Source organism: Trachurus japonicus, chromosome 3 (assembly GCF_045865225.1).
Source record: "Trachurus japonicus isolate A0001 chromosome 3, Traja_1.0".
In the NCBI taxonomy this organism is placed as follows: Eukaryota; Metazoa; Chordata; class Actinopteri; order Carangiformes; family Carangidae; genus Trachurus; species Trachurus japonicus.
The window spans coordinates 17,254,460-17,282,459 of record NC_140909.1 but is presented as its reverse complement, the minus strand read 5'-3'; the positions used below and the strand labels follow the sequence as shown (position 1 = coordinate 17,282,459).

The following is a 28,000-nucleotide window of genomic DNA, read 5'->3' as shown; positions in this document are numbered from 1 at the left end:
AAGTTGAAAGCACTGAAAACGCTCTCCAATGACAGAGACAGAAAAGTCATGCAGACTCAGAGAGAGAGAAAGAGTCTGATGTGACACAAAGGGCGATGGGTTGGACTTGAGGCTGGGCTGCTGAGATTTAGATTATTTCACCTGGTCCCACAGCCTCACACCTCACACTTGTGTCTGCTGTAAATACTTCTGTTCTGTTGTAAGACTGGATTTATAGTGCACTTGTTTGCATTTGTTGTGAATTTTTTTGGAGCCCACGTGTTGTCAAATTGATTAAAATGTTTTCAGAATTTCTACCTGCCGTCTTACTGTAATTTGCAACCCACTGACCTCTCAGACCCATCTCATTATCAACTACATCATTGATTTTGTGTGTTACATCACATCTGTTTAATGGCTTGTTATCAAAACATCTGCACCTTCAATGATGATATTGTGCAAAAGTAAAAAATAAAAAAAAATCAGCTGCCTACTTCACAAAACAACAAAAAGTCTGAGGACTCTCTCTCTCTTGCCATCCAAGTAAGACAATAGAGGCACCTGAGTCAAGAGATGAGCTGTGTCTGTGAAACTGTGAAACTTCTCCTGAATGTCTGCTCTTACCCAGACTCATCCTCAGTATGCATCACCATCAGCCTATGAAAAAGGCCATCAATGATAAAATAGCAAGGTTTTTTATGCAAAGAATAGAATTATTTCAGATGAAGGCTTTCAGGATAATGACAGAGCTGGAGACATGATATCAAATTCCAAGTTCAAGTTTCAATCTCAAGACACTCTCAACCCCCAAGGTTCATTTCACAAAGACACCTGCAGCTGCAAACTTTAAACTTGCTTCAAATCCACATTTTACTTATGTGTTGTTAAGTTTGTTACATATTCAGTGAGGGATTTGTGCTTCTATCCTTTTGTCTTTCTCTTTTCTTGCTCAACACCTTAAAAGTCAGATTCTTACAAAAGGAGCAAAGATCTCAGCAAGGCCATGAGCCAATCTACTCAATTAGATGATCCGGTGGCTTCCAAGTCCGTATTTCATACTGTGGCCATCGGAGCTGCAGTGATTGATGAAAAACGTGTCTGGAACAGATCCATCGCCTGCTGTGGTGCTAATGTCAGAAGGCAAGGGTCTGACTGTGTGAGTTACAGTTTTGTGAGTGTGTGTGTGTGTGTGTGTGTGTGTGTGTGTGTCAGTCAGTTTTTCTGTGAATATGTGCAGTCACAAACATGTCTTTTTGAATACCCGAGCAGGATAGAAGGAGTGGTCTTAAGAGCAGTTTTGTTTGGCACTGATGAGTGAAAGAAATGTCAAAAAATGTTGTCATCAGTCAGAAATAGCTTGGTCTAATTTTACTTGACATTTATGTTTGATGAGTTCTTGCTTAAAAAAGTCATGCATAGCATTAAAACCAGTACATTTATCTTGTCTATTTGCCTCTCTACTTTCATTTAAATGTCCTCCACAGTAGTTTTTCTGCCTCTTTGACTGATGACCACACTTTCTATGGATTTTAATCAAAACTCCAGAATTAAATTGAAAACATTATTTGAACCTGTGAAATGATTAGTCCATAAGAAATAGATATTTAATTTTTTACACAGACCAGCGAGTCGGCAGATGTAGTCAGTGCCAATACCTTAAGGGCATATCAGGCTTTGGGATCAGTCCCTTTCAATGGGTCATTCTCATGCCGTCCGCCTCTCTGACAGACATGAAGACAAGAGACGAGAAGAAAAAAAGAGCTCCCTCAAGACGGTGAACATTCGTTTTATGAAACATACACACAGTCAGCAAAAGGCAATGCTGATCAGCCCTGCGTATCAGAACAGCAGTTCTCTCCAAGACGTCCTGAGATTACAAAGTAGTCTGTTAGCCAGTCTGCTCACTGATCACGCTGCTTACCATGCCAGAAGAGGCTCCAGAGACTAATCTCAGCAGAGAGACAAAGAGAATATTACAAGGGCGATGGGAAGAGGATGAGAGAAAAGTCAGAGATGTATGGGAAAAGAGACCGGATTGATTTTGTGTTTGTGTGCACATGGAAGAACGCAAGAGGGCAAGCAAGCGAGCAAAGAAGAAAAACAAGGGCTCTTTGGCTGGCACTTGACTGAAGTGTCCGCTGCTCCGCGTATGAAAGTGAGCCGATGATGACTACAGTTACCCACATTTAGAGAGGGGATGAGCGAGAGCGAGTTAGAGGAGGAGCGCTTAATATTCCACACACGTACGGTTGCTCCACTATAGCAAGAGCTTAAAAATAGACCGCAGCAGACTTGTGGACCGAGGAGCTGAGCTGAACAGTAAGGTGCATTTGCGTACGATCGCGGGGTTCCAGGCTGGTCTGGATGATGTGACAGAGATGGATGGCTTTGCCCTTGGTAATGATAACCATTGAGTATATCCCTCCACCTAAAAAGTATTTGAAAAAATGTAGTGAAGCAAGACATGATCTGTTTAGATTTAACATCAACGCAGCCTTTTCTGTTCTTTTTTTTTTTTAAAGAAACACCGACCTAAAAAACAAGATGAAACACTGATCAAACTTTAACAGACAGAGCTCCTCAATAACTAAACCTCTTTGCAACTATGATTGTGAGGACAAGAAGTCTTCCAAACTAAACAACCATTATGCGTACATAGTAAAGCTTTGGTGTGAAATAAATAACTTAACTCCAGTGTTTTGTTGACTCATCCATCCACACAAACCTCCTCCCTGCACAGACTTCATAACTACATCACATGTTTTCCTCATTTTCTAGTAACTAACTACGGCCACAAATGGGCTTTGTCATTGTGAAGCATATCACCATATTTTGTCTTATTTAAAGGGAAAAGTTCAATCTTGAGAAATACACTTCAATTTTAAAACAATGCAATTCTTGCGTTAGATAAGAAGATCAATACCACTCTCTCATCTGGTACATTTGAAAGTAGAGAGCGCACCCAGTTAGCTTAGCACAACGGAGCAGGAAACAGAGTAAAGTGGCTACTCTGGCTCAACTCAGTCTGTTATTATCTTGTTTGTTTAATCTCTACAGAAATCAAAGTGGTCTTATGGATGCATGGAAACATAATGCTTGTGTTGCTTTCAGCAAATTTATGAAGATATACAGAAACAGAATGCAAAGATAGGATGATGTTTCAAGCAATTATGAAAGCACATGCAGAATATTGTATCATAAAAGGCTTAACTTCTGGGGTACACAGCTTTCCTCATGGGCAACTCTATAAATCGGCACTTGAAGAAGAGAGAAATATTTTGAAGTGTTTTGTACTGCATACATATCAAGTGCACTTGCCTGGTTCAGAGTTGCTCCTTTATAAAACACAAGGGACCAACCAGGAGGATTTAACAAATGCTCTCTCTCTTCCAAAGCCCTGTGAAAAATTGATAAGTCTAGATGCAATTAACATCAGCGCAGTTCTGCTATTCCCACTTGAACTCTTGACTGAAAATCTGGATGCAGCCATCTGAAGTGGAGATGTTTGTTTTACATCTATCCCCATATATTTTCTGAGGAGAAGACTCTACCAGTGGCATCCACACTACATCAGCTCAGGTTCAGGTACCAAAAAAAGCTGAGGTGTCCTGGGATGTGAGGTAGAATCCACACAGTGAAAGGTTGTTGTCACATGGAAAATAGTGGAAATCTCACATTTTCAAGACTTTGAAAGAGAAAAAGAGATGCAGAGTTTCATTTCATGGTGATGCAGACACAAGATGATGAGATGTGTTTTTTTTTCAGCAGACTTAATTTTTTGCGATAACATTTTTGACACGGTGATAAAAACTGTTTGACGGAGCTTGACCAGCTTTAACCGAGCAATGACTACTGCTACATTTCCTTTACAATAAAAGCCTTCAGGTGTTTTGCTAGTCAAAGGTTTGTATTACAATGTGCAGAGACTGAAAAAATATGGTAAATGAACAGTGAGGCTGCTATCACATTAAAGTAATTCCAGAAGTAAGGTATTAAAGACATTTCCTGTTTGCTGACAGGGAACAGTGTGCTGTCCAGTTCTGTGTCTATAGGGCGAGAAAAAGTGAACGGTCCTCAGTTCTCAGCATGTTTAAAGGGACAACGAGGAGTTTTGGAAAAGCAAAGCGTTTTCACACTAGATTTATGACCCTCCATGCGCACCGTAAAATTCTTTGACCGGCGCAAGACGGACTCACGTTTTCATTCATCAATAATTAAAGTCAGAGGTTGGAAGACGATCACATACCGTTGTAGTTCCGACCATAAACGGCGATTCGGCTGCGTTATTCTCATGACTCGCCACAAAACTGAAAGTAAGGAAACGCTGGTCGGCTCGACCAGCATTTCCGCCACCACTAATAATAACAAAATAACGATAGAAACAAAACGATATATTTATCGAAAATGGGCCCATTAACAAGTGTGGGTAGCGGAGATTCATCCACATTAACATGATACTTTTTTATAACCAAATAGAAACTCCTCGTTGTCCCTTTAAGTTTTTTAAAAAATAAACGAAAGGACACTATGGAAATTGACCTAAGTTCATGTGGAGCAATACATCAAAATACATATCAGCACTTAAGCTGAAATGAAAAAAAAGAAGAAAAAAACAGTATCTGCTGAATATGTGTTTAGTAACCGAAACAATGTACGTCTGTGTGTGTGTGTGTGTGTGTGTGTGTGTCTGTGTGTGTGTGTGTCTGTGTGCATGTGCGTGCAGGCTCTGGACAAAAAAATTGCTGACTGCCACACAACGCAGTGACTTATGTGAGTGTGGAGAGGAGCTTACTGCAATTGCAATCTTAAGAAGTAAACTTTTTTATTTTTATTTTACTGCAGCAAAAACATGAAATGGTTCTGTATACTCTGATTCTTACCGTAAAGCCCTCCATCATTAATTTCATTGTTGTAGGATCAACCAAATGATAGTTTTGCCCATAAGAAGTTATGATGTGACACACTCATTTGCTAGTTTACTGGATACATCTCCAGTAGCTGAAACTAATGCAATCTAATAAGAGTCCTACAATAAATCCTGCACCTATAAAGGTTATTTTTATAGAAACTATTTCATGTGTCGATTCAACTTAGACTGTGAGTGTTTCTGGTAAATTGTTTTGCATTACACAGAGAAAACAGTTCAGTGCCACAACAAATTACATCCTCCAAAATGACCATGACGTTGAAACAACAGCACAGGAGCAATTGATTTTCCATTCTGTCTGACAGCAATGCATTGAATTCAATTTAGATTCAAATTAGTTTGATAAAACTATCAGCTGAATGTCTAAAAGATCAAATGTAATATACATATACTTCTTAGATGTGTATGCTTGTGCTTTAAAAGGAACTGTATAAGCCATATGTTTATCTGCTCACATCATCACATCTCTTATATGACATGCTTAGCAATCGCACAACTCCAATGCTGATCATGTGAGATACTATCTTATAGCAATGACGTGGTCTGAACTGCAGCTCCAGACTGTGTGTCTTCCACCCCTTCTCTTAGACTGGCTCCGTGAATCCAGCAGCCTCATCCCACATTACGGCGCAGACAGCCACACACTCCCAAGAGACAACAAACAACACAAACACACACACGCACACACCACAGACCGCAAAACGTGACCCAGACCGACCCCACACAGACACTGGCACTCTACATTAGTATATGGTAAGAGGTGTATGAACTACACCTGCACATATAAGAGGCAGATTAGTGCAGCTGTAATATTCAGCCATACAGTTGTGTCTTTTATAAACTATCACAACACTGCAGTATCATAACACTTACAACACATTTTACTCTATAGTACATTGTACTGGAAAAGGTCTCTGCAGTTTTTTGTCTGTTGCATTTGCATGTTGTCTCTCTGCCGCAGAATAATTAGCAGACACAGTATGTTACCCTTGTGACAGTCCTGGAGTCATTACAGGCAACTTCATGCTGTAATGTCTCCAGTTCTTTCTTTTTTTTCAATGCAAACCTTCTATCCTAAAGCCCCTGCGCACACACACTCCCACACACACACACACACACACACATATGCACACTCAGAGGATACTGTTGTCTGTAATGTGCAGAGCCAGCAGGCAGCCTTACAGGACGTCAGCATCCATGTGTAATTAAAGCTTTTTGCCTTTTCTTTACAAAGCACTCAACTCATACCCCTGTGGATACATGACACCAAAAACACTTTTTGGTAACATCTCTTAATTTATACAGGAATTTACTTTGAATTGAAGAGAATCTGATGTGCAGGTGATCTATTTGTTTGGCACTTAATGCTGTCACATTGCGGACGCACACAACAATACTGTATATACACACTTACACATAAGGGTACCCTAGTGGAAACCTCATTAATATGGTGATTAAATATCAACTGTTGGAGGCAGAAGGGACTGGATCATGAATAACACATGAGGCCCATGTCTGTCCAAAAAATCACAACAGAGCGATTTCCAAGTTCAGCGGGGCCGACATCTAGTCTACACAGAGTCATCGCTGCGCCTGAACTCTTCCTCTCCAGTGACGTGTTCAACTCCACAGCAAGCCCGTGCCTTTCCAAAATAAGTCTCCCCCTTTTAAGTTTGACATGAAAGAAGAGAGAGAAGAGAAAAGAGGAAGAGGAGTGCCAGAGAAGACACCACTGAGAACAAGAAGCCGCTCTCTTCTTTCCGTTAAGTCTTTAAAGATTTCCCTGCTGTACAGCCTGTGCTGGGGTGAGAAGGAAATGTTTCTCTGTCAATCTGATATCAACCAGCATTGAGAGGCTAATACACATTCATTCTGCTAATCTTCAGAGCTTTTAAAGCCGCTCTCTGAACGCATGGCATACCTCTAACACCTTTACTGCAGCTGGGCCGAATGTTGTGGATAAACTAGTGACAGAATGTGCTAATTGAGAGATATTTGAGAAGATGTTAAAAAAAAGAGAGAGAGAGCGGCACAGATGAAGAGCATTTACACAACTGAAAAACATCTTTTGGTTGCAGAGCTTCTCAGTCCTGTGCAGTCAATCCCTGAGCTGCAACTGCTCCCATATACGTATGCAGGCAGTGGGGTGTTTTAGTTCAGCTGGTTACAGTCTGGCTGCTGCTCATTTCCCTACATTAAACCATAATCTCCTTGATGCCTCCCAAATATGACAGGAAAATTACTTAATTATGTTTCAGCCACGAAATTAAAACAGTCATACAGGGGACTTATGTTCACACTACGCTGTGCAGAAAAGCTGCAACAGTGATCGTTACCGTTTTAATTAAACTGGTGAAGCTCAGCTTGACTCGATGTGCTCTTGACCAACTTCCTCTGCAATCACTTCTTAATTTCCTCACTAGTTGTGGACTTGTGCACCCTGGTGTCAGCGGACTGCAGTGAGCTCATCTTTAGTGCCTGTGCCAACACTCAACAATCTCCTACACTCATTTCTCCCATTTTTATTCCTATGTACATCAAAGGAGATGGCGAACACACACTGCCTTCCTGGGAGAGATGTAATTCATCACTGAGGAAAAGAGGCAGATGATACATATCACTGCACATTAATTGTTCGCTTCCATGTGTGTTTAGTGTAAAACTTGGGTTTGAGAGAAAAATGAGGTTGGTTTAAAGAAAGGCCAAAAAAACTGAATGAATAGTATCTGGGGAAACACAGACTGTCATGTAGACCTGTGTGTGCACGCAAAACAAACAGCCTCCTATAACTGAGAACAAACGTCACATCAATACATCCAGCAACTGAAATATTTCAATCAGGCCCAAAGTGTTACTGATCACCCAGCATTGCATCCCTATTGCTAGCATGGATTAGACTCAATTGCATACAAGGCTGTGTAGGCTGTATTGTCTAGACTCCAGAGTCTTCAGTGAAATGCCTCTTGCATCCTTCTAGCTGTGTCACGTATAGTATGTCTTTGCTGTGTCTTTTACCGGTGTCAAGTTCAGTCAGGGCAAGCTCATTAATCTGCTCAGCTGCAGCTCCACTGGCTGAGAGGGGAGAGAGCCTTAGACAGAGAGAAGAAGAGGAGAAATGAAAGTGAAAAGGGAACAAAGAGGGGATTTTGTGGAATTCAGGGGCTAGCCAGGAGACAAAGCTCAAAAGAGAAGAAGAAAAAAACAGAGAAAAGACATAAGATCGGAGAGAAAGTGAGAAAAAAATAATAAAGGAGTACAAACAGCAGTATGCAGAATTAGCTGTGCTTCATTATAAACTGTGAGTTCTTCAGCTGCTGCTACACAACAAATCCAATTACGTCACTAGGAGGCAGCTAAGTGCTCTGAGTGTACCAGCAAGTTCTCCAATCACGGCTGCTTTTGACCTCATCAAGCACCTCCAGAAACGTGTATCGGACGCGACCAGTATTAAAGCAGAAGTAAGCGATCCGGTCGTTTTGACTAATGCTGCGTTCCAGGCAGGCTTTTGAAACCGTAAATTACAGCTTCACGTCACGACTTACGACTTTGTAGCGTTCCAGGCAACCCACTCGTGTTTTTCCGACCTGTTTTACCTGTGAAAGTCACTATAACGGCCACTCGTAACTTCCGACCCGTGAACTCGTACCAGATCGAACTGGTACGACTTCACAGGTCGGAAAAACACGAGTTACGAGTTGCCTTGAACGCACCATAACTTCTTGTCAGCCGACGGAGTTAGCAGCCCCCGCCCTCATCATGGATCTATTGGTCCTCGTCCCTGCACACACAGCCCTTCATGCCGTTCTCTCTCCTCATTGGATAAAACTTGTAGGATACGAGAAAAGTTTTCTCCTCGGCTCAGAGCAGAGCAGAGTGACTGAGAGAGCCGTGTTTCAGACCAAACACTCTATGTAAGTGATTGCTGTGGGAAGATATAACTATTTAACACTTATATTAACACAAAAATATCGCTTACTTCTGCTTTAATGTTCACTGGAAAGTCAACAAAGCGTAGCAACCTTGACCTTGAAAACACAACTTCAGTCATCCACACTGGCACAATTTCTGATTGAAAAACAGAAGATGGAGGCTCAGGCATCTCAGACTATAATAAACTATTCACACATGATTGCAAATCCCAATGACTGAAAATAAATGATTATTAAGAATCCATACAGAGGATTCCCACTCCCTTACAGTCATACACATTCACAACTAAACTGAATAAACTAGTTACTAAAAGGTCAAAGGATGCTATATCCAAAAAATGGGAAAAGCACACTTCTATTATTATTTTGCTTTTGCATTGTATATGAATACTATGAAAATGTTATTACTTTCAATAAAAGCTTCCAACATCGCTCAGTACAGAAATAAAATCCAATCAGTGGTTAGAAATCCACTGATTATACTGGAAATGATACATCATTATGAGCTGCACTAATTGAGCAATAGCTGGAAGGAACTGGTATTGACTAAGTAATTCTCACTGACTGCTCATTACCATGAAGTAGCCAGTACCCTGCAATGTCTTGAATTTTAGAAACCTATTACCTGAACTTTCACAGCAAAGAGTTTGGATCTAATCAGTTGATTGAGATCAGTACAGTACTATAGCAGCAGGGAATGTGCTCACCAAATCCAGTCATCACTGGAGAAACAGATATTACTATCATGACCAACAGCTAACATCCTAATCTGAAAACACACCAAAGCCTTGAAGGCTTATCTCACCATTTCTCCACAATATGGATTAACATGTTATTTAACAGGGCGCCTTCACATCAGGAAGACATGTGTCTCGCAGATTTAACAGGGCGGCACATAGCTGGCAGCAAGGCTGATAAGCAGGAGCACTGTCTAAAGCACATCCTATTTTTATTCTATATTAAGCCTTTACTCATTAGAAATAAAGCTACTTAGGGAGCCAGCATTCCCAGTCTGTGGATTATTATGGGAAAACAGCTCTCCCTGAATCCCCTGCTTGTGAGCCACAGGCTGACTCTTTTGAACATCGGGTGACGTTCATGTTCATCTATCCTATAACTTTATGCTAAATACTAGGCTATACGTGCTAAACCTTTATCAAGGAAGGCTGACTAAGCTTTCATGGCCTTTTATAGCACTGCTGTTCATATAGCTGGTGCTACGTGTAGCACCTTTAGCTGTTGTGTGAGAAAGCTGCTATCACCAGTCTCTCATTGGTAAGAGCCTGAGGTCTAAAAATACAGAACGAGCACCTCATAATATTTCCTATTTAGCTTCTTTACCTTACACCTGGGAGTTTCCCAGTCCAAGCTGAATTCTGTTATCAGCTGCTGAGCAGATTCACTGGAGCTCAGACTGGGAGCTCCTGATCAAAGGCATTTTGACAGCAGTTGCTGAGTGAAGTGAGTGCATTGATGCATGTCCCAGCTGATCTGAAATTCAAAGATGTGTGCAGAATGCACAACTCAAATCACAGACTGCTTGGTTGTCCACTGAGTAAATAAGGTCTCAAACTTCCAGCTGCTTCCTAATACTGAATAACCTGGCAACCTGTCCAGGGTTCCTCAATCCTACAGTAGTTGACACTAGGAGGAGTTTATGGATGGATGGGTGGACAGATGGACACTGGAAAAAAATGACAAGTTTGGCCCAGCACATAAATGCACTTTTATAACCAATGATGGCTGCCATAAAACTTAGCAAACACGTTCAAGTCCCACTCAGGATGAACTGTAATAACTCAGTGAAGATCAGTAAAAATGGTAATCAAGCAAACAACCTGCTAACCATAAACATCTTTGCATTGTCATCGTGAGCATATTATCGTTCTTATTTTAGCCTTTAGCTAAAGGCAACACTGTTATGATGTAAGTATATAGAATTAATCATAAATGAAAATTATGTTGAGTAAACTTTGAATCATTTACTATTTTAGCACAATCTGAGAAAAAAAAAACAATACTCTGATGATGGGTGATCACAGGCATAAAAGATACAATCATCATCATGACCTCTGTTCTCTTCCCCAGAAAACAAAGACATTTGCACATTTGTTTGGACATATGTAAATAATTAAACTTACTATTTAGGGTTCAGATAAAGACTGTTATGGTTATTTTAGTGTGTCAGCTTTGAGGTGAAGACAACATAAGCAGAAGAACAGGCCCACCCATGTATGAAAACAAAATATATTACAACCTCCATTCCAATTTTAGCAGTGCACACCAAGAAGAGAACAACACAAGTGCTGTGAGGCCACTTAGGGAGACAAGAGCAACCTATTTCAATAATGCATTCACAATGCAAAACCAGAGGAGCTTCTTCCGAGTTATGCATTTGGCTTTTAAAAAAAAGGTTCCTAATTTCATTACAGAGCTATACAGGATCTGAGCCGGTGCCAAGTGACTCAACCACTTACTCACAGTGATGAGGTATGTCTATCTGGATCAATGTTATTCTACCATTCATCTTGCTTTCGATCTCTGATATGCATCTGTTCGGTTCACAGTAGACATTTTCATTTCAAGCAAACGGCCCACAGTACCTGCATGTAAATGTAACCTGTAATTTTTAACTGTAGGACTGCTTGGTGTATTGTAACTGTTTACACAGTTTTGTGCTACAGAATGATACATTTGTAAATTTAAGCTTGACTGTTCCACATTAAGACTCCTCTGTGAAGAAAATGTATACATCTCATAATTCAGGTTATGGTGATTTGAATTACAAAGCGAGTACATATAAAAAATCTTATTAAATTCAACTCAATTAAATATGAGACAGTGGAGTGTTTATTCTACTCTTCTGAGTTATCTAATGAGATGCTGCAGATTAATAGTGCTGGGTCATACCTGTTAAACCGCAATCCAAAACTACACTATACAAAGCCATCCAGGGTACAACTGCTATATAAAACATCGATCTCTGGATGTTCTTGGCTATTTAATTACACTGATATTAATTTGAAAGTAAGAGACTCTCCACACAGGTACTTAAAAGCCTAATCATGACTCAGTATTGAACAGGCTATGGCTAAATCAGAAATAGAGAAGGACTGTTCAGTTCAGTCAAAAATAATAAAAAATATACAGAGAAAAAATATAGGTAACATTTGTAATGGAGACAATCTCTGTGTATTATATGTTTCATCACCAGCTTGGTGTTCATGGGTTTGATAAATTGAAACTACAGTATTCTTGTTCCATGTTAAACATGTTAAACATGTGACCCAGTGTAACAATATGGCTCACTGATATATTAATTGTTTTTGGAAAACAATATACCTCTAATGTGAATAAGCAACAACACATTTTGGCCACCAGGGAAATAAATACGGTTGGTATAAGTCATCTTATCCTTTAACTGATCTGGCCAATCATGGATCTAGATCTCAGTCATGATAAATAACATAATGTAGTGTATTTGCAACACTGAAGTATCAGATCATAATACCATTGATTGATTCAAGAGGCTGCTTATCCTGATATTGATATGGTGGCTGTGGCGAGGCAGGTAAATGCAGGCCTGGCATGTTGACCCGCTCTCACCCTGTGTTCCTCATCTCCACAGGTATCTTTGCTTACATGCCCCAAATTTCTCCCTTTGGTTTGTCTCCAGGATTGGCTCACCCCTTTGCTGATGATCACCACCAACATCACGTGTTCCCTCTCCTGATCCTCTCTCTCCTGGACCTGTTACTGCCGGCTGCCAGGAGCCTCCTCCTGGTGCCCATTAGGGGCTTCCCAAATTGTCTGACTGCCCTTCTCAGCCCCTTTCACCTTTTTCCCACAGCAGCTCCCCCTCTCTACAGCACAGTCACGTGCTAGCTCTCTGCTTGCTTCCACACAAATGAACCCTGTGCCAGCAGAAAACAGCACAGTGCATCAATCTTGGGTTGAGGCTTTAGGAGATTGCCCTGTGACCTGTGGATGTGTGATGCATGGGAATTTCCAAGAGGACTGCATGGTGTCGAAAGAGCAGAGGAGATCGATGAACATGATTCTCCCCATGCTTTCAGGGTCGTGATGTGAGCAGCCACAGTGCCATAGTTGGGGAGGCAGGTATAAAACATGGCTGAGATACAATATTTGGGTGGTGGTCATGAAATCTGACTATCCTGGCAGGTGAGCCTGACCTTACTGGGGAAGGGAGGGGAGTGGTGCAGGGGCTCCCTGTCTGTGCTAAAAAAAATAAAACAGACTTGTTTCTTTCATCCTTGCTTGTTCGCCGTCCTGCTCCACACTGTCTTCACCTTCATTTATGAAGGTCATGTCTGCTATCATTCCCCTATGATGTGATTTCAGTGTAACAGCAGCAGTTCAAGGTGTAGGCTAATTGAGCTAAATGGAGAGTGTGACGGTTGTTGAGCCCCATGAGGACCCCTTATTCTGGGCCACATCACCAAGGTGCGCAGGGAGGTACAGCAGCCATCCGCTCCCATTTTCAACGAGCCAACAATTTTGTCATCCTCCATAGTCACTGTAATGATGTATTCATCAGTGTTTACTTAGCTTTACAGTTGCTTTGTGTGGAACACAATTAATATAGCTCCCTAAACGTTGTGTTCGCATATTCTGATGGAAGTTAATAAATGGTGATGCTGTTGCTGTAAACAATAGATGATTTATTAAGCCGATGATCCTATTTCTGTTTCCATTTAGACCAGTTGTGCCTCATGGAGGGCCCCATAGTGTGAAATAATGGCATATTTCATTATTTCCCATGGTGGAAATAATGAAATATGCCAATAGACAACTAATCCCTCTCAAATAGAAGCTGCCCCAGAAATTAAGTATTCTGTCCCTGCTGTGTGCTTCCAGCTTGTAAAAGGGTGGGATCAGCATATTTTGACAGCTGAACACTTTACATCATAAGGCGAAGGAGCTGCTCGGGAGTCAAGGGGGAACAAGTGTGGGCTGAACTTCGGAAAACACAAATCTTTTTTTTAAAAAAACAACAACAAAAAAACATGCCATGTCTTCTCCAGATCAGTCAGTCAGAACACGGTGTTTGATTTGTAAAAACATGCACAATTAAAAGAGAAAGCTAAGTTGCGAAGGTGGTCAAAAGTTCCTCCATCTATTTAGCGTTTATTTTTCCAGTTAAATAAAATAAGGAGAAAGCTATAGGAGGACACTGCAACAATTTTGACTGAGTATTCCCATGCACTTTACATCAAAACATGACACATGAATGAAATCTCATGGAAAACAATCGTGAACTTCCCACTTGTTGGTGGTATTCATTATGTAGTCACAGACAGGACGAGGACAAGACCCGAGAGCGCTGTCACTTTAACTTGTAAGATGTTGAAAGGCTTGCTTTGCCTTTGCTGTCAGATCTTAGAAATGAGCAGGTGGTGATGTGTCTTTGTGTGCCGTCGCCTCTAATTCAGCAGCAATGGAATCCCTTCAAGTAACGAGCATCAAACGCAGCTCCAGCAGCTCGCACTACCAGGCAGGTTGGATGATGCACACACCGCCAGACTTCTCAATGATGCAGCCGCACAAAAGGCACCACAGGGACACACACACACACACACTTGATTTACAAAGGAGTTAATACACATTAATCGCTCTTTCTTACTCCTCCACTCTATTGCTTATACGCACTCGATCTGTTTACTGACTCTAGTGACGTCTCGACTTCATTCATGCCAATTTAACAATTGATTTTTTTTTTAAACCACACAGTGACACACAGAGAGATATTTCAACCAAGAATGAGGCAGAGACTGCATGACTAATCCAATGCGCAGAATTAATCAGCTTTACCAGAACACATGGAAAACTTCTGAATAAATCTGTGAAGGTAACAAGGTAACAAGGTAACACGGACCACTGATCTATCCCCAAAGGGATGAGACAAATAGACACACCTTTACCATACACTAAAATGGGCCTGCAGTAAATTCTTCCATGCTCCATCCTTAACAGCACTACAGCAAACTACAGCCTCAGAGGTGACTAGTATAAATACTGGTCTACCACTGTGTCAATAAATAAAAACCAGGACTTAAATTATAGCTGAAACAAACAACCACAACAGGAAAGTGAGAATGAGGAAGGTAGATTCTGAGCAGTAAAACAGTGGTTGAGAGCTAATACATTTTTAAGCTTAATGCTCAAAACCTTCAATTCTGGAGGAGTAGAAATGGTCATTTAATTTTCCCTTTCCAATAGTATCATACTTCAGCTGGCTTTATCTATGCAAAAGAGATAGGCTGGCCTGGCAGCAGAAAATTGTCTCTTGAATATGAGTCCTGCTCTGTGTTTTGGATAGTCAACTAATGAGAAACAAGCTTAAGCAGAGGGGAAGCTTGATTGCCGCTTATGTGTGTTCTTTGAGCTCCAAACCTTTAAAGACTCTAAGAAAATCTGGCTGAACAAGGTCTCACTTCAGTGCCTCTCAGAAATTGGTTTATTTTGTCATTTTTAAGTTTTGTTTCAGGAAGTGTTCACACTTACGCTGTTTTATCACAAATGTTAAAAAATAAAGTCCTGTCATCACTGTTTAGTGTCTGTCGCTCTGGTAAAGCTAGGGTCACGGTATGAAGGACAAACAAGTGAGAGTATAGGCTATGACATCTGCTTTGTTCACATAAATTGGGAGATATCTACTTAACTGGGCAACATTTGACTATTCATCAGATATTAACCATGAGCCTCCATCTACCTCATGCTGTCAGATGATCCCAAAATCCACTCTGAGTCCTCCACTGAAACCGCTCAAAATCAGATTATCCAGATTAGTTTCATAATGCATTCAAATCAATGCATGCATGAAGCTACGAAAAATGGCAACAGTCTGTAGGCTACACATACATTACACAGTATATGTAAATGCAGAGTTTCTTTTTCCCATGTGACTCTCTTTACTGCATCAAGTGCTAATTGACAGTCCTGGAAATTTGCTACGCAATTGAAGCACCACATGCATCATGATAGGATGTCCACACAGGTAGGCTAGACCGTCTCTGGTGAACGCAACGTCTGCAGCCCCCATGGTAACAGCCATCTGACCGTCATTACAACAACATCCAAATATGCTGGGGGAAAAAAACTGAATGTCAAGGTGAATGACACCTGCTTCAGTCACTATGCGTCCCCCTCCCCTTCCTTTGCGGACAAGGTGAAAACTGCAGATCAGATGTGCAGTGAAGCTCATTTAACCTGATCACCACCCCCACTCACTGCATGTCAGTATGTCAGGATTTGATAAGCAGGACGTGTTGGCCCCCACTGACCTGAATCGTGCAGGTGTACTCCGAGTCGTCCAGCAGCCTCACAGTGCAGTTGCATTCCCTGTCCAGACTCCTGATGCTGCTGCTCATCAGTCGGCTCAGCATCTTCTCGATCGTCTGCGTACGGGACCGGGGAGAAGGGCGCGCAGCACATACATACAAGTTTATCTTCTGTCACGTCAACGACGTCTCTGTTCTTTGGTCCAACACCTGGTCAGCGACAGTGCAGAGCGGCTGCGGTGGGGCATCGTTTCATCGGTGTGTGTGTGTGTGTGAGAGAGCGAGAGAAGACAGAAAGAGGGGGAGGGAGGCAGGGGGGAGAGGGTGCTGAATGGCCGAGACACCACACGGTGCGTTTCTTCAGTCAGTGAGTGTGGAAACAGTGGTGGTGGTGGTGCTGCTGCTCTCCCTCTCTGGTCCGGTTAAACTGTCACACCTCGTTGCGCCTCTCCTGCCGCTGCTGTCTCCCCGCCGTTGCCATGCTGCTCCCGGTGCTGCTGGGCGGGCTGCTCGCTGAATGACGAGACTGTCAGCCAACGGAGCAGTGACTGAGATGCTGCCTTCACAGAGTTAACGGCAGGGGTCGAAATTCCGATAGGCTGCTGAACGGTCGTGACTGTACTAGCCACATGGTTGGGAATAATAACAAGAGTGCGGCCTCTGTAGTTGCACTAGTCTAACGACAGGCAGAGAAGCTTTATGCTGCTGCACAAGTTGACCAGCTGGTCAGTTGTCTCTCAACATGACACTCACACCCATGGCTTTTAAAGGCGTGGAAAAAAACAAGCCTCCAGTCTAGACTACACTCTCTAACCGATTAACACACAGGCCAAATATTTCTTGTCAACAGCCTAGCTACCGTAAATAACCAGGGTAATCAGAAAAATCACCTTGGCATCAGTTGCCCGTCCAAAAGTCAAATTTCCGCTTACGATCTTTGTTCAAACGTGGTATTTCCGACAGAACTTGAAGGCGCCACCAACAGATTTTAACATTCCTTCATCTCATCCCTCACAGGTTGTTTGCAGGCTGATCAATGCGGCAACTGGATAACAATGTAGCCACGTAAAAGTATCTAAACAGACACATCGGTTATATTTAGGCTACTTATTCTGTCATGTAACCACACTCATTTTGATGCAACTGGTGAAAAGTTTTATTTTTTCTGGAAGTACTGAGCAGCTAAAAATAACCACAGTCAGTCAGGATTTTGCATCAACCAACCAGTTGCTAAAACGTCGCATAGTAGGCCTAGCCCATATTGAATTTACGTTCTCTCTTCAAGCGTTTAAATAGGCTACCAAATTGAATAGAAAGACCACTGTAGGAGTTTGAGTCAATGTAACAAACTGTCTTTTAGTTTCTTTGACGATGTCTCCCCCTGCCAGTATTTCACGGCAACGACGGTGTCTGTGTGATTAACAGTTCCGCGTAAAATAGACTCACTCCTGTGCCTGTAGTGTTTTCTTTTGTTTTGTTTACTACCCCGGAATGTTGTCCTGAATTTATAGGCTACCACTCGCTACATTTTATAACATAGCCTAATGCCGAACAGCAGAACATGTGTTGATTGATTGGTGATTCGTGTGAGTCTTTCAATAGGCATATTCTCTAACAACCAAACACAGCTTTTATTTTTTTTAAAAATGGGCAGGTTTTATAGTCAAAAGCAATACAATGAGCAAATGTAATAAGCTGACGGTTAAGTAAAAGTGTATCTCGTCTGCCGTGACATTGTTCCACAATGCCGTGACCCGGATTCGAACCGGGGTTGCTGCGGCCACAACGCAGAGTACTAACCACTATACGATCACGGCGAGCTACGACGAGACACTGGCAACTGCTGCAACAATCTGGTGTGTTTCAGGCACCGCGCTCAGTGGCGTTGTTGTGCTCTTCTTGTGTGGTCTTTTCTTTTCATTTTTTTTTTAAACCACAATACTTAACACATGCTGATTGTTTGGTCCAGTCTGCATAGATTGATTTAAAAAAAAAAAAGAAGAAGTTTTATTTAAAAAAATAAATAAATTTGTATTTAACACCTTTTAAAACATGTCTTTGCATGTGGTTGATTTAAACTTTGAGATATCGCGAGATGATACTCCAAAACGGCTACTTCTAACCAAAAAATGCTTAAACAAAGTTATTAAAAACTTAATTTAGATCATTGACCTCGCGTATTTCACACATTACAGTGACATCTGCTGGATAAAGCGCCTCACTACGTGTGTGTTTTCACTCGTCGTCCTCTGATTGGCTGATCGTGCTGCAGACGTAGAGCGGCTTCCCGTTTTGTAACACACTCAACGTGTATGTTACCAAACACGGTTTGTTGAGAAAACAGGAGAAGAGTTACTGAGAGAGAGACCCAAGGTGAAGTAATGATTTATAACAGTGCATCGTTTTGTTTAACTTGCGCATGTAACTCCATGATGGTATCATGACGTTGAATCGTTGTTTTGCGTCCGTTCATGAATGAATGCGCGGTTTATTCGACTGTATCTTGTTGTGGGTCTAACAAATAGAGGACTGACCCAAACCTTTGGATTTATGCACCTTTGTAATGGGCTGTTTGTGATGTGTTTGCATGCTGACAGACATGGCTCAGACCTGTATTCACTGGTTCCGTAAGGGACTGAGGCTGCACGACAACCCTGCACTGCTGGCCGCTCTGAGGGATTGTAAGGAGCTCTACCCCGTGTTCATCCTGGACCCTCACCTCCATAACAGTACTCGTATGGGCATCAACTGCTGGAGGTTCCTCATTGGAGCCCTCGAGGATCTGGACTGCAGTCTTAAGAAGCTCAACTCTAGGTATGAAGACAGGGAAAACTTTACAATGTGGACAAAGGAAGTTCAAAGCTGCTCGGTTACTGAATATGAGATTGGTATAGCCTAGTGAAATTGTAATATTGTGGTTTTTGTTCAACTGTTTCAGGCTGTTTGTTGTGAGCGGCAAACCGGAGGACGTGTTACCCAAGCTGTTTACCAAGTGGAAAGTAACAAAGCTGACCTATGAGTACGACACAGAGCCTTACAGTCTGAGTCGCGACAAAACAGTGACTGAACTCGCCAAAGATCACCAAGTTGAGGTTATCTACAAAATCTCACACACCCTTTATGATATAGACAGGTAGGCCTACTGCTCATGCTCAATACAAATATACAATATTTCAAGGTCTGTAAAGGCTGTTGTTACACTGTTTTCATGGTAAATGTGTGTTGTGTGCCTTCTCCCTGTAGAATAATTGAGGAAAACAATGGGAAGGCTCCCCTCACTTACAACCGCATGCAGGCAATAGTGAAAACTCTTGGCTCCCCTAAGAAACCAATCCCTGCTCCAACCATGGAAGACATAAAAGGTGGGTACTCAAAAACACTTGCGTAAACCAACTTTATCAAAATGTGGACAACCCAAGCACCCATGATTGAACTATATCTCCTCTGACATAGGTGTGGAGACCCCTTGCTCAGAAAACCATGAGAAGACGTATGGGATCCCTGCACTGGACAAGCTTGGCCACAACACTGCAGCCATCGGAGAGGAGCAGTTCCCCGGGGGAGAGCAGGAGGCTCTGAGGAGACTAGATGAACACATGGAACGGAAGGTACGTCAAAATCTTCTTCCTCTGCTATACTTGACATCATTGTTTTCTACATCTAAGTAGAAAAAGAGGCTATCTTATCAAAACAACATCCAAATCAGTATTTAGCTGCGCTTTGATTATGCCTTCTTGACACACAAACACAAAACTGTCTATGGTTCTTCTGTTTCCAAATTTCAGGGATGGGTGTGTAGCTTTGAGAAACCCCAGACGTCTCCAAACTCTCTGAGCCCGAGCACCACTGTTCTCAGTCCGTATGTCACCTTTGGCTGCCTGTCTGCTCGCACCTTTTGGTGGAGGCTGACAGAGGTCTATCAGGGGGTGAGTGTAATAATACATGTTCAGAATTGTACAAGGCTGAAAAATTGGAGAGTTTGCAATGGTATTGTCGCAAAATCAATTGATTTCACCATTGGATAAAGCAAGCAAGATGTTAAATAAAGCTGCAGAAACAACACGTTCAATGCATGGGCACGAACTGAAAATTCTGCAATTTTTTCATGTGTGTTTTTTGCAGAAGAAGCACTCAGATCCTCCAGTTTCCTTGCACGGTCAGTTGCTGTGGAGAGAGTTCTTCTACACAGCGAGTGTGGGTGTCCCAAACTTTAACAAGATGGAGGGCAACCCCGTGTGTACTCAAGTGGACTGGGACACAAACCCTGAATATCTGGCTGCATGGAGAGAGGTATTTATTGAGGGTTGAATAAAAAGAAAAAGAAAGTTAGTGCTGTTGTTTAAAGAGTTGTAATGTTACAGTAATTTTATCACTGTTAAAGATTGTGCAATTTCCTGTACTATAATTAATTCCTGTCACCCTGTACTGTATTTCCCTTTAGGCTCGGACTGGTTTCCCCTTCATTGATGCCATCATGACTCAGCTGAGACAAGAGGGCTGGATTCACCACCTGGCCAGACATGCTGTCGCCTGTTTCCTCACCAGAGGAGACCTATGGATCAGCTGGGAGGAGGGGCAGAAGGTGTGTAAACTGACCTGTCTCTATAGCTACTCTAGATGAAGGTGTAAATGTGTTGTTGTCTTTACCAAAGAACAAGCACACGTGTGGACCACACTGAGTATCAAACTATGGTCTATTAACCACATTTAATGAGCTATAGTTGGATAATGTGGGTAAAAAAATGTATATATTTTTGATGCTAAATTACCACAAAGGTCACATCAAAAATGCATAAAATTACCAAGGACGCAGACATCTGCAAAGGCCAGTATCAGACAACATGCACCAGACTTCAGAGAAAAAAAAATCATAGTAATTAAAGCAGATATCAGCTTCACGGCCGTTTCGGCTAATGCTGCGTTCAAGGCAGGCTTTTGAAACCGTAAGTTACAGCTTCAAGTCACAACTACGACTTGGTAGCGTTCCAGGTAACCCGTAGCTCGTGTTTTTACCGTCCTGTTGTCTGTGAAAGTTCCCTATAACGGCCACTCGTAACTTCCGACCCGTGAACTCGTACCAGATCGAACTGGTATGACTTCACAGGAAGGAAAAACACAAAGTACGAGTTTCCTTGAACGCACCATGAGTTAGCAGCCCCCGCCCTTGTCAGGCATCAATTGGTCCTCGTGCTACGTCACCACATTCACGCTCATCCCTTGGCTGCACACACAGCCCTTCATGCCGTTCTCTCCCCTCATTGGATAACACTTGTATCCCACAAGGAAAATTTTCTCCTCGGGTTACAGCAGAGCAGAGTGACGGAGAGACTCGTGTTTAGGCTGAAATACTTCATGTAAGTGATTGCTGACGGAAAATAGGACTATTTAGGACTTATATTAACAAAAACATTCCACTGATATCTGCTTTAATTTGGATCTGCACTAAACAATGTCCCATCTTCTCATCAAGTTTATGTAAATCAGTTCAGTATCTTTTGAGTAATTCTGATGATCACTATAACAATAGAAGTACTTTTTTAATGATTTATCTTTCTGATGATTTTTTTTTTTTTTAGAAAAGATACAAGCATTGAATCAATATAATCTGGCTAAGAAACTGCATGGTGCATATTACACTATGTCAAGTTTGTAATAAAGCACTGAGCACATCCAGAAGCCTAATATTTTCCTCTGTCACATTAGACTGCAGCAGAAAAGAAAAGCGTGATATCATCACAAAGGGGTTTTCAGGCTTATTTCTCTGTGTCTGTAGGTGTTTGAGGAGCTTTTGTTGGATGGTGACTGGGCTCTGAATGCTGGGAACTGGCAGTGGCTTTCTGCCAGTACCTTCTTCCATCAGTTTTTCAGGGTTTACTCCCCTGTTGCCTTTGGCAAGAAGACAGATAAAAATGGGGACTACATCAAGTGAGTTCATTTTATATCAAGCACAAGTTGTCACATATTTTACGTTTATTGCTTTCAATTAAAAGTGATCTACTGTCTTTACAGGAAGTACTTGCCTCTTCTAAAGAAGTTTCCAGCTCAATACATCTACGAGCCCTGGAAAGCTCCTCGCAGCATCCAGCAGGCAGCAGGATGTATTGTAGGTAAAGACTATCCACATCCCATTGTGCAGCATGAGGTGATCAGTAAGAAGAATATTCAGAGGATGAAGCTGGCATATGCCAAGAGACCCTCAAACTCCACACAATCACCCAAAAAGCAAGGTATTGCAAGAAAACAAATATAAGTTCATCCCTTCTGATGTTGATTGAAAAACCCAACCATGTTAACATTTACATAATGTTTTCCTCCTAGGTGTAAAGCGCAAGGCTCCATCTGTTGTTGACATGCTGAAGAAGAAAGACAGAAAAAAGTGATGATATGCAAACTTATTCAAAGGAATAGATTCAATTGGGCTTGGTGATCTTCCTTTACTAAAACCATTTCTTCACCAGAAGTTCATGTAATTGAGACATGTCCTGGTTGATGGCAGGCTGTTGACTTTATCTCATGTTTTATTGCACCCTTTGGTATCTTTTTTTACATTCTGAATACATTTTTTGTTTTTACTTTTTATATTGTATCTACCTCCAGGTTTCTGAACACTGCAGGTGCATCTTGGTTGAATGTTTATGTCAGGTGTGTGGTTTACAAGTAAGCTTTTTTATTGTTGTTAAGTTGTGAAATGTATGTTCTGCTAAAATGCCTTATTGTGAGACAACTACTCAGGTGTTTGTATTTTATTCCAATATACCTGATTAAAAATTATAAACCATGATATTTAAGACTATCTCTTTGGCATCATTCTATCAGCCTAATGTGGCAGAAACATTCACAATGTGTGGTACTGTCTCATGTCATTTTGACAAAAATATATTTTCTGGGATATACATTTTCTGTCAGTAATTTAGGACAGAACAGCAACTTGCAACCTACACATGAACTAATGAGGTGGTGAGATTTCAGAATGCTCACTTTCACCACTAGAGGTCACTGAAATTCTACTTGCAGAAAAAACTCACTTTGAAACGTGTTCCTTATGAAGAGAATAAATTTAGCCAACAAAGATCCTCAATCTGCCAGACATGTACAGTTGTTGGGGCGTTTATCAATATATTTTTCAATATTGTAAACAACTATTGAAATGTTTTTGTACAGGCTTGCTGTGGCCAGCACCTCTATGGACAATAATAAACACAATGGATTTCATCAGTCGCAAAAAAAAAAGAGAAGTTTTTTTCCAATTTGAAATATTCTATTATTTAATTGTAATGTTTAAAATTCAATATTTTATTTTGCACTGATTCCAACTACAATGTTCAGCTTCCTTGTTCCTAAAACTTCGACAAACCGGAAACTGTCCAAGTTAATCCCAAGCATCACAGTGAGCATCGACTGCTGTCTTATCGGGAGTATGCTCCCCACGCAATATTAATTAGGGGCCATCATTCAATATAGACCAATAATGCAATATGTTCATAGCGTGTGATTGGCTGAGCAGTGTCAGCAGTGCAGTGCTACGTAAAGGCAAGATGCGTGTGAGAATGTGTGGGGCACACAGCTGTCCTTGGAGGTCAAGTCTTCTCCTGTTTCTGCTTCCTTGGAGCTGACACTGGTGTGAATATCCAGAAGATGATGTCACAACCTCAGCAGCGGGGCCCGCCGGCCGTACAAAGCCAGGCTCAGTTTCCACAGAGACCTGTCAAACATCAAAACAGTCTGCTGTCCAGCTCTGCATACGTCTATGAGGGGTTTTTCGGGTTACACTTGGCATCGGGCCACAAGATCATATATAGTAATTTGATATTTTTCTCTCATGTTTACTGAGGGATTAGTGTGTCAGAGTATAACAGAGAAAATGTCCTTTGTCCTATAAATGTGTCCTATAAAGTTGGCATCAGCACTCAACAGATTCAGCAAAATGACTCAAACTGCCTTGACCCCTGTTTGTCCACTGGTGTGGCCCTCTCCCTGTCTGTTGGTGTCAACACCTCACTCCTCAAACTATCTTGGATCTGAGTGTAGGAATATCCCAGTTGGATTAGAACAACGTGTTCCCATGCAGCTGGTGTTTCATGTAGCTTGAATAGTAGTGATTTATCTCAAGAGTTTATTTGCTCCACGGGCAGCAACATTAAACATTTAATTATGACTTTCTGCATTTCGACGAGGCTGATTTGAAGAATATGGGGGAGAAAATCCAGCCAGCATGTTACAAAAGGAATGAGGCTTTATTTTAAGTATCTTCTTGATATGAATTTCTGACAACAATAATGGGGCTCTTTTAAGTTCATTATGAGCATCATTTGTAGGAAATGCTTTTTTATCAACTAACACAAATAATGCAAATGCTCTCAACAGAGCCAAACAAGTAAAAAATACTGGCCAATATTCACCCAGTTGAAGCAAGGCTCCATTGGCTTAAAGTGGGTCAGCACAAGTTTGAATAACCATTTTCTGAAGATTACCACAACATCAGTGGGAATGTCCACTTCACCATCTAATTCTATGCTTCAGTGCGGTTAGCCAAGAAATGATAGAGCTCTGTCATTCAACACAAAGCCTGTTGTGAGGCTACCTCACCTGGTGAGTGGTTACAGGAGGACAGCACCTGTTCATAACAAAAATGCTGCAACTGTTTAATTGCACAGAAAAAACGAAACCCATTTTTTGAATGCAGGTGTTCTCCAATGAAGAGCAATGCTTGTGTTTCAGTTGTTCTCATGACATTACGAGGAGAAAGAGCGAGGGACAAGAGGAAGTTGTGAGTGAAAGGTTCATGGCCACACACTGAAAGGTCACTATTTATTGGGCGTCCATGGAGCTGGTAAATAAATGCCTTGGTGAAACTGAAGAGCTGACAGTTGTCCAACCTGCCTCATACCTTTTGGCCTATCCCTGTCTCTACCGGCACATACACACACCTCTGTGCACATCCTTTTTCTTTCTTTCAAAATTTTATTCAATTTTATTGAATTTTCCTTGGATGCATGTTTATATCAACTGTCAGGGCACACATGACATGAGTTTATCCAATACATCCATAAAATAGGCAAGTACAAAAGTAATAATAATACCAAAATTATACAGAATCAAAATATACAAAAACAATGCAAGTAGAAAATAATATGAAACCTCTGTGCACATCCTGAACAACAGTCCTAGCCCTGTCTGTCCATTACCACCCTGGTTCTAATGAGTGACCATAACAATGCGGTAACCCACCTCTATTCCTGCTTGTGCACAGTTGTGTTTGCGAGAGACAGATAATGTTATCAACAAAGCCAGACGTAGTGATCTCAGTGTGCATCACCCGTACCTCTCTTAACCCACCAGACTAAGCCATAACAGGGTTTTGGAAAGCGCTATACATAGAAAAGCATGAGGCAACGGGCATGCAATGTTGAAATCATGTCCCCCGACAGACCCCATCTGAATTCAGATTTGGAGAGACCCTGATGCAGTGATTCATTTTAAGGAAAGGGAGCACATGGTTGGTAAAAAAAACCACAAAAAAACCCAGAAACAAAACTTTACAGAAAAGGCTTAAAGGTGTTAGCTGCAAGTTTAATTCCAGTAAGTGTTGCATTCACACTCGCCCGCTCTCGCTCCAACCTTCAATTGTACTGGTTGCCAGGTACGCCTATCCACCTTTTTCCAAACGTCAAAAACGTAGCCTGTTTTGCCGGTTTTGGAATGTTATGTTCACGTTTCCATGGTTTCAGTAGCCGTGGTAAATGCATGGATTTTTTTTTTTTTCCCCCAATGAAAATCTGTAAAACGCATGAATCATCACACCAGCTTTTAACAGTGGGTATCACACAGACTGACATCCGTGTTAAAAGCCAGCGTTAATAGATCCATGCGTTTACCGCAACTATGACAACGCCTGAAAACCATGGAAACGTAAACGTAAAATTCCACCAAACCGGCAACCGGAAGCCAGTTTTGACCATAGATGACGTTCGGAAACTTGTGGATAGGGAGCAGCTAGTAGCTAAAGTTAAGCTAACACTAACCAAATTTACGTAACGAGCAGCAGCTCCGGTGTTGACAGCGGACTGGAAACAACTCTGAATCATTTCACACTAACTCACCGACAAATCCGCAGCATCACACATGCACCGGAAAAGTTACAGTGCCGCGGCTGACCATTAGTTAGCATTAGCATTAGCACAATGCCATTTTCTCCTCAGAGCTATCATGATCTGGCGCCCCCTGAGCTCCGCCTCACCTGACATCAATGTACTAATGCTGTTGGCGCAGAGATCATTTCATGATGACGTTGCCAAGGTAACCAGATGTAAATGTATGTTGCACCCGTCAAAATTTATAAAACAATTATTTATATAGCCTACTATAAAAAAAGAAATTCAGTAAAAGAAATACTTTTATTCTGCACCCCTCTAAACATTCTGTGGATGTATTATTTTCGAAAAATGTATCATTTTGATTAAAAAGTTGTAGCTATAACCTTTAAAGTGGAGTCGGTCAAAGTCATTAGAGAATATTTTATTTGTACTGAATTCTATTTGCATTATAGGAGATGAAGCTCTCTTGCAGATTTTAGTCCCTGCCCAGTTACACAATTGTACATTTTTCTGTATTTCCATACGTATTGTTCAGAATTAGGAAATCCCTCGCCAACCATGAGCCGTTTAGCCAGATGCCTGAGGGAGATCCACTGTCACATTGAGTCACATGACAGTCTCTGTGGTGGTTCCACACCCTCTTATACTTTGATCTTGCTGCACACTTCCCATCCAGAAAATCCCGACCATGCTGAGGCAACTGTTGCCCCCCCAGACCCCCCCCCCCCCACACACACACACACGGGACGAGCAGCCCGTCACACATACAGTATGTGCTCGTGTCTATCATGCCAGTGTGTATGTGCGTTTGTTTAGGGTGTGGATGTGCTGCATGGACAACACTCGTGGAATCCCGGGAGTCCATTTGTGGAGGGTTAAAGGTCCTTCATTGTTTTGTAAGAATATTTACATGTTTTGAGAATTTTTCCCTCTTGTTTTGAAATGTGATTCTTCTGGTGATCCTGTGCAGTAAGAGTATCACCTCCCTGGCAGGAAAGGTGGATAGGAGTCAGATGATGACGAATGGATGGAAAGAAGGTGTAATATAACATGTGTATGTGGTAACTTGAGACATTCCAATTGATGTCTTTGAACTTGATTCAATAAGAACTCACTAAGGGACTGTAAATTATATCTGTAACTCATATCAAGTCAGTTACTCTCAGTTCAAAGAGGGTTTGCGTTTTATTTGCAATGTAAAAACTAAGTTTGAGTTGAAAAACAAAACACTCTTAAATATAATTCTGACAGTTCTCAACAGTGGATCTATTTTCAAACGGAGGTGTTGTTTAAGTTAAATCTGATCACTGATTTGAGTGCGTGTTTGTGTGTGTGAATGCTTGTGTAAAGATAAGAGCCCATAGCTCTTTGGCAGTCAGTGGGATCTGCCTATATAAGGCTGTTCTATTCCTACTCTCTTTCCTTTGGGGATCTACTGCAATTGTCACTCACTGGACAATGCATGCCAGAGAACTTGGTAGGCCTCCCCTTATATTATATTACACATATACACATACATCATTTTAAAAACAAGATACCTCTGTAGAACAATGGAACAGATGTACTAATGGAGGCTGTTTTTGTAAGGTTTTGTTTATAATCTTTGTCAACAAGCCCTTCGGGGTAACAGAAATCCACAGATTTATGATCAAAACTTTGTGTGACTGCATGCGCTGCTCATGTTCTTGGACTAAAAAGTGAAGGCGTCATCCTCCTGACTGACAGGCTCATATGAGTCTTTATTATGGTCTGTGCACAGAGCTAAAAAGT

General features: G+C 41.5%; 2 protein-coding genes and 1 non-coding gene across 3 annotated transcripts in view; 1 reads left to right on the top strand and 2 right to left on the bottom strand.

Annotated features, from left to right (window-relative positions):
- Nucleotides 1-16,683, bottom strand: part of LOC146989842 (FERM domain-containing protein 5-like) — a 68,994-nt gene extending 52,311 nt beyond the window's left edge. Inside the window, exon 1 of the mRNA XM_085764498.1 lies at nucleotides 16,140-16,683. Within this exon, the coding sequence (XP_085620624.1) occupies nucleotides 16,140-16,241 (102 nt within the window). The 5' untranslated portion in view covers nucleotides 16,242-16,683. The remainder of the gene's footprint in view (nucleotides 1-16,139) is intronic.
- Nucleotides 16,684-17,881: 1,198 nt separating this feature from the next.
- Nucleotides 17,882-17,953, bottom strand: trnah-gug (transfer RNA histidin (anticodon GUG)). The gene has a single exon. It is a non-coding gene; the product is annotated as a tRNA-His (tRNA).
- A 445-nt stretch (nucleotides 17,954-18,398) lies between these two features.
- On the top strand, nucleotides 18,399-22,917 carry cry5 (cryptochrome circadian regulator 5). Its single transcript, XM_085764486.1, has 11 exons — nucleotides 18,399-18,509; nucleotides 18,734-18,950; nucleotides 19,075-19,269; nucleotides 19,380-19,498; nucleotides 19,590-19,744; nucleotides 19,922-20,062; nucleotides 20,259-20,426; nucleotides 20,578-20,718; nucleotides 21,910-22,061; nucleotides 22,146-22,363; nucleotides 22,455-22,917. The coding sequence occupies exons 2-11, from the start codon at nucleotides 18,736-18,738 to the stop codon at nucleotides 22,514-22,516; spliced, it is 1,566 nt and encodes a 521-aa protein (XP_085620612.1). The 5' UTR covers nucleotides 18,399-18,509; nucleotides 18,734-18,735; the 3' UTR covers nucleotides 22,517-22,917.
- Nucleotides 22,918-28,000: the final 5,083 nt, after the last annotated feature.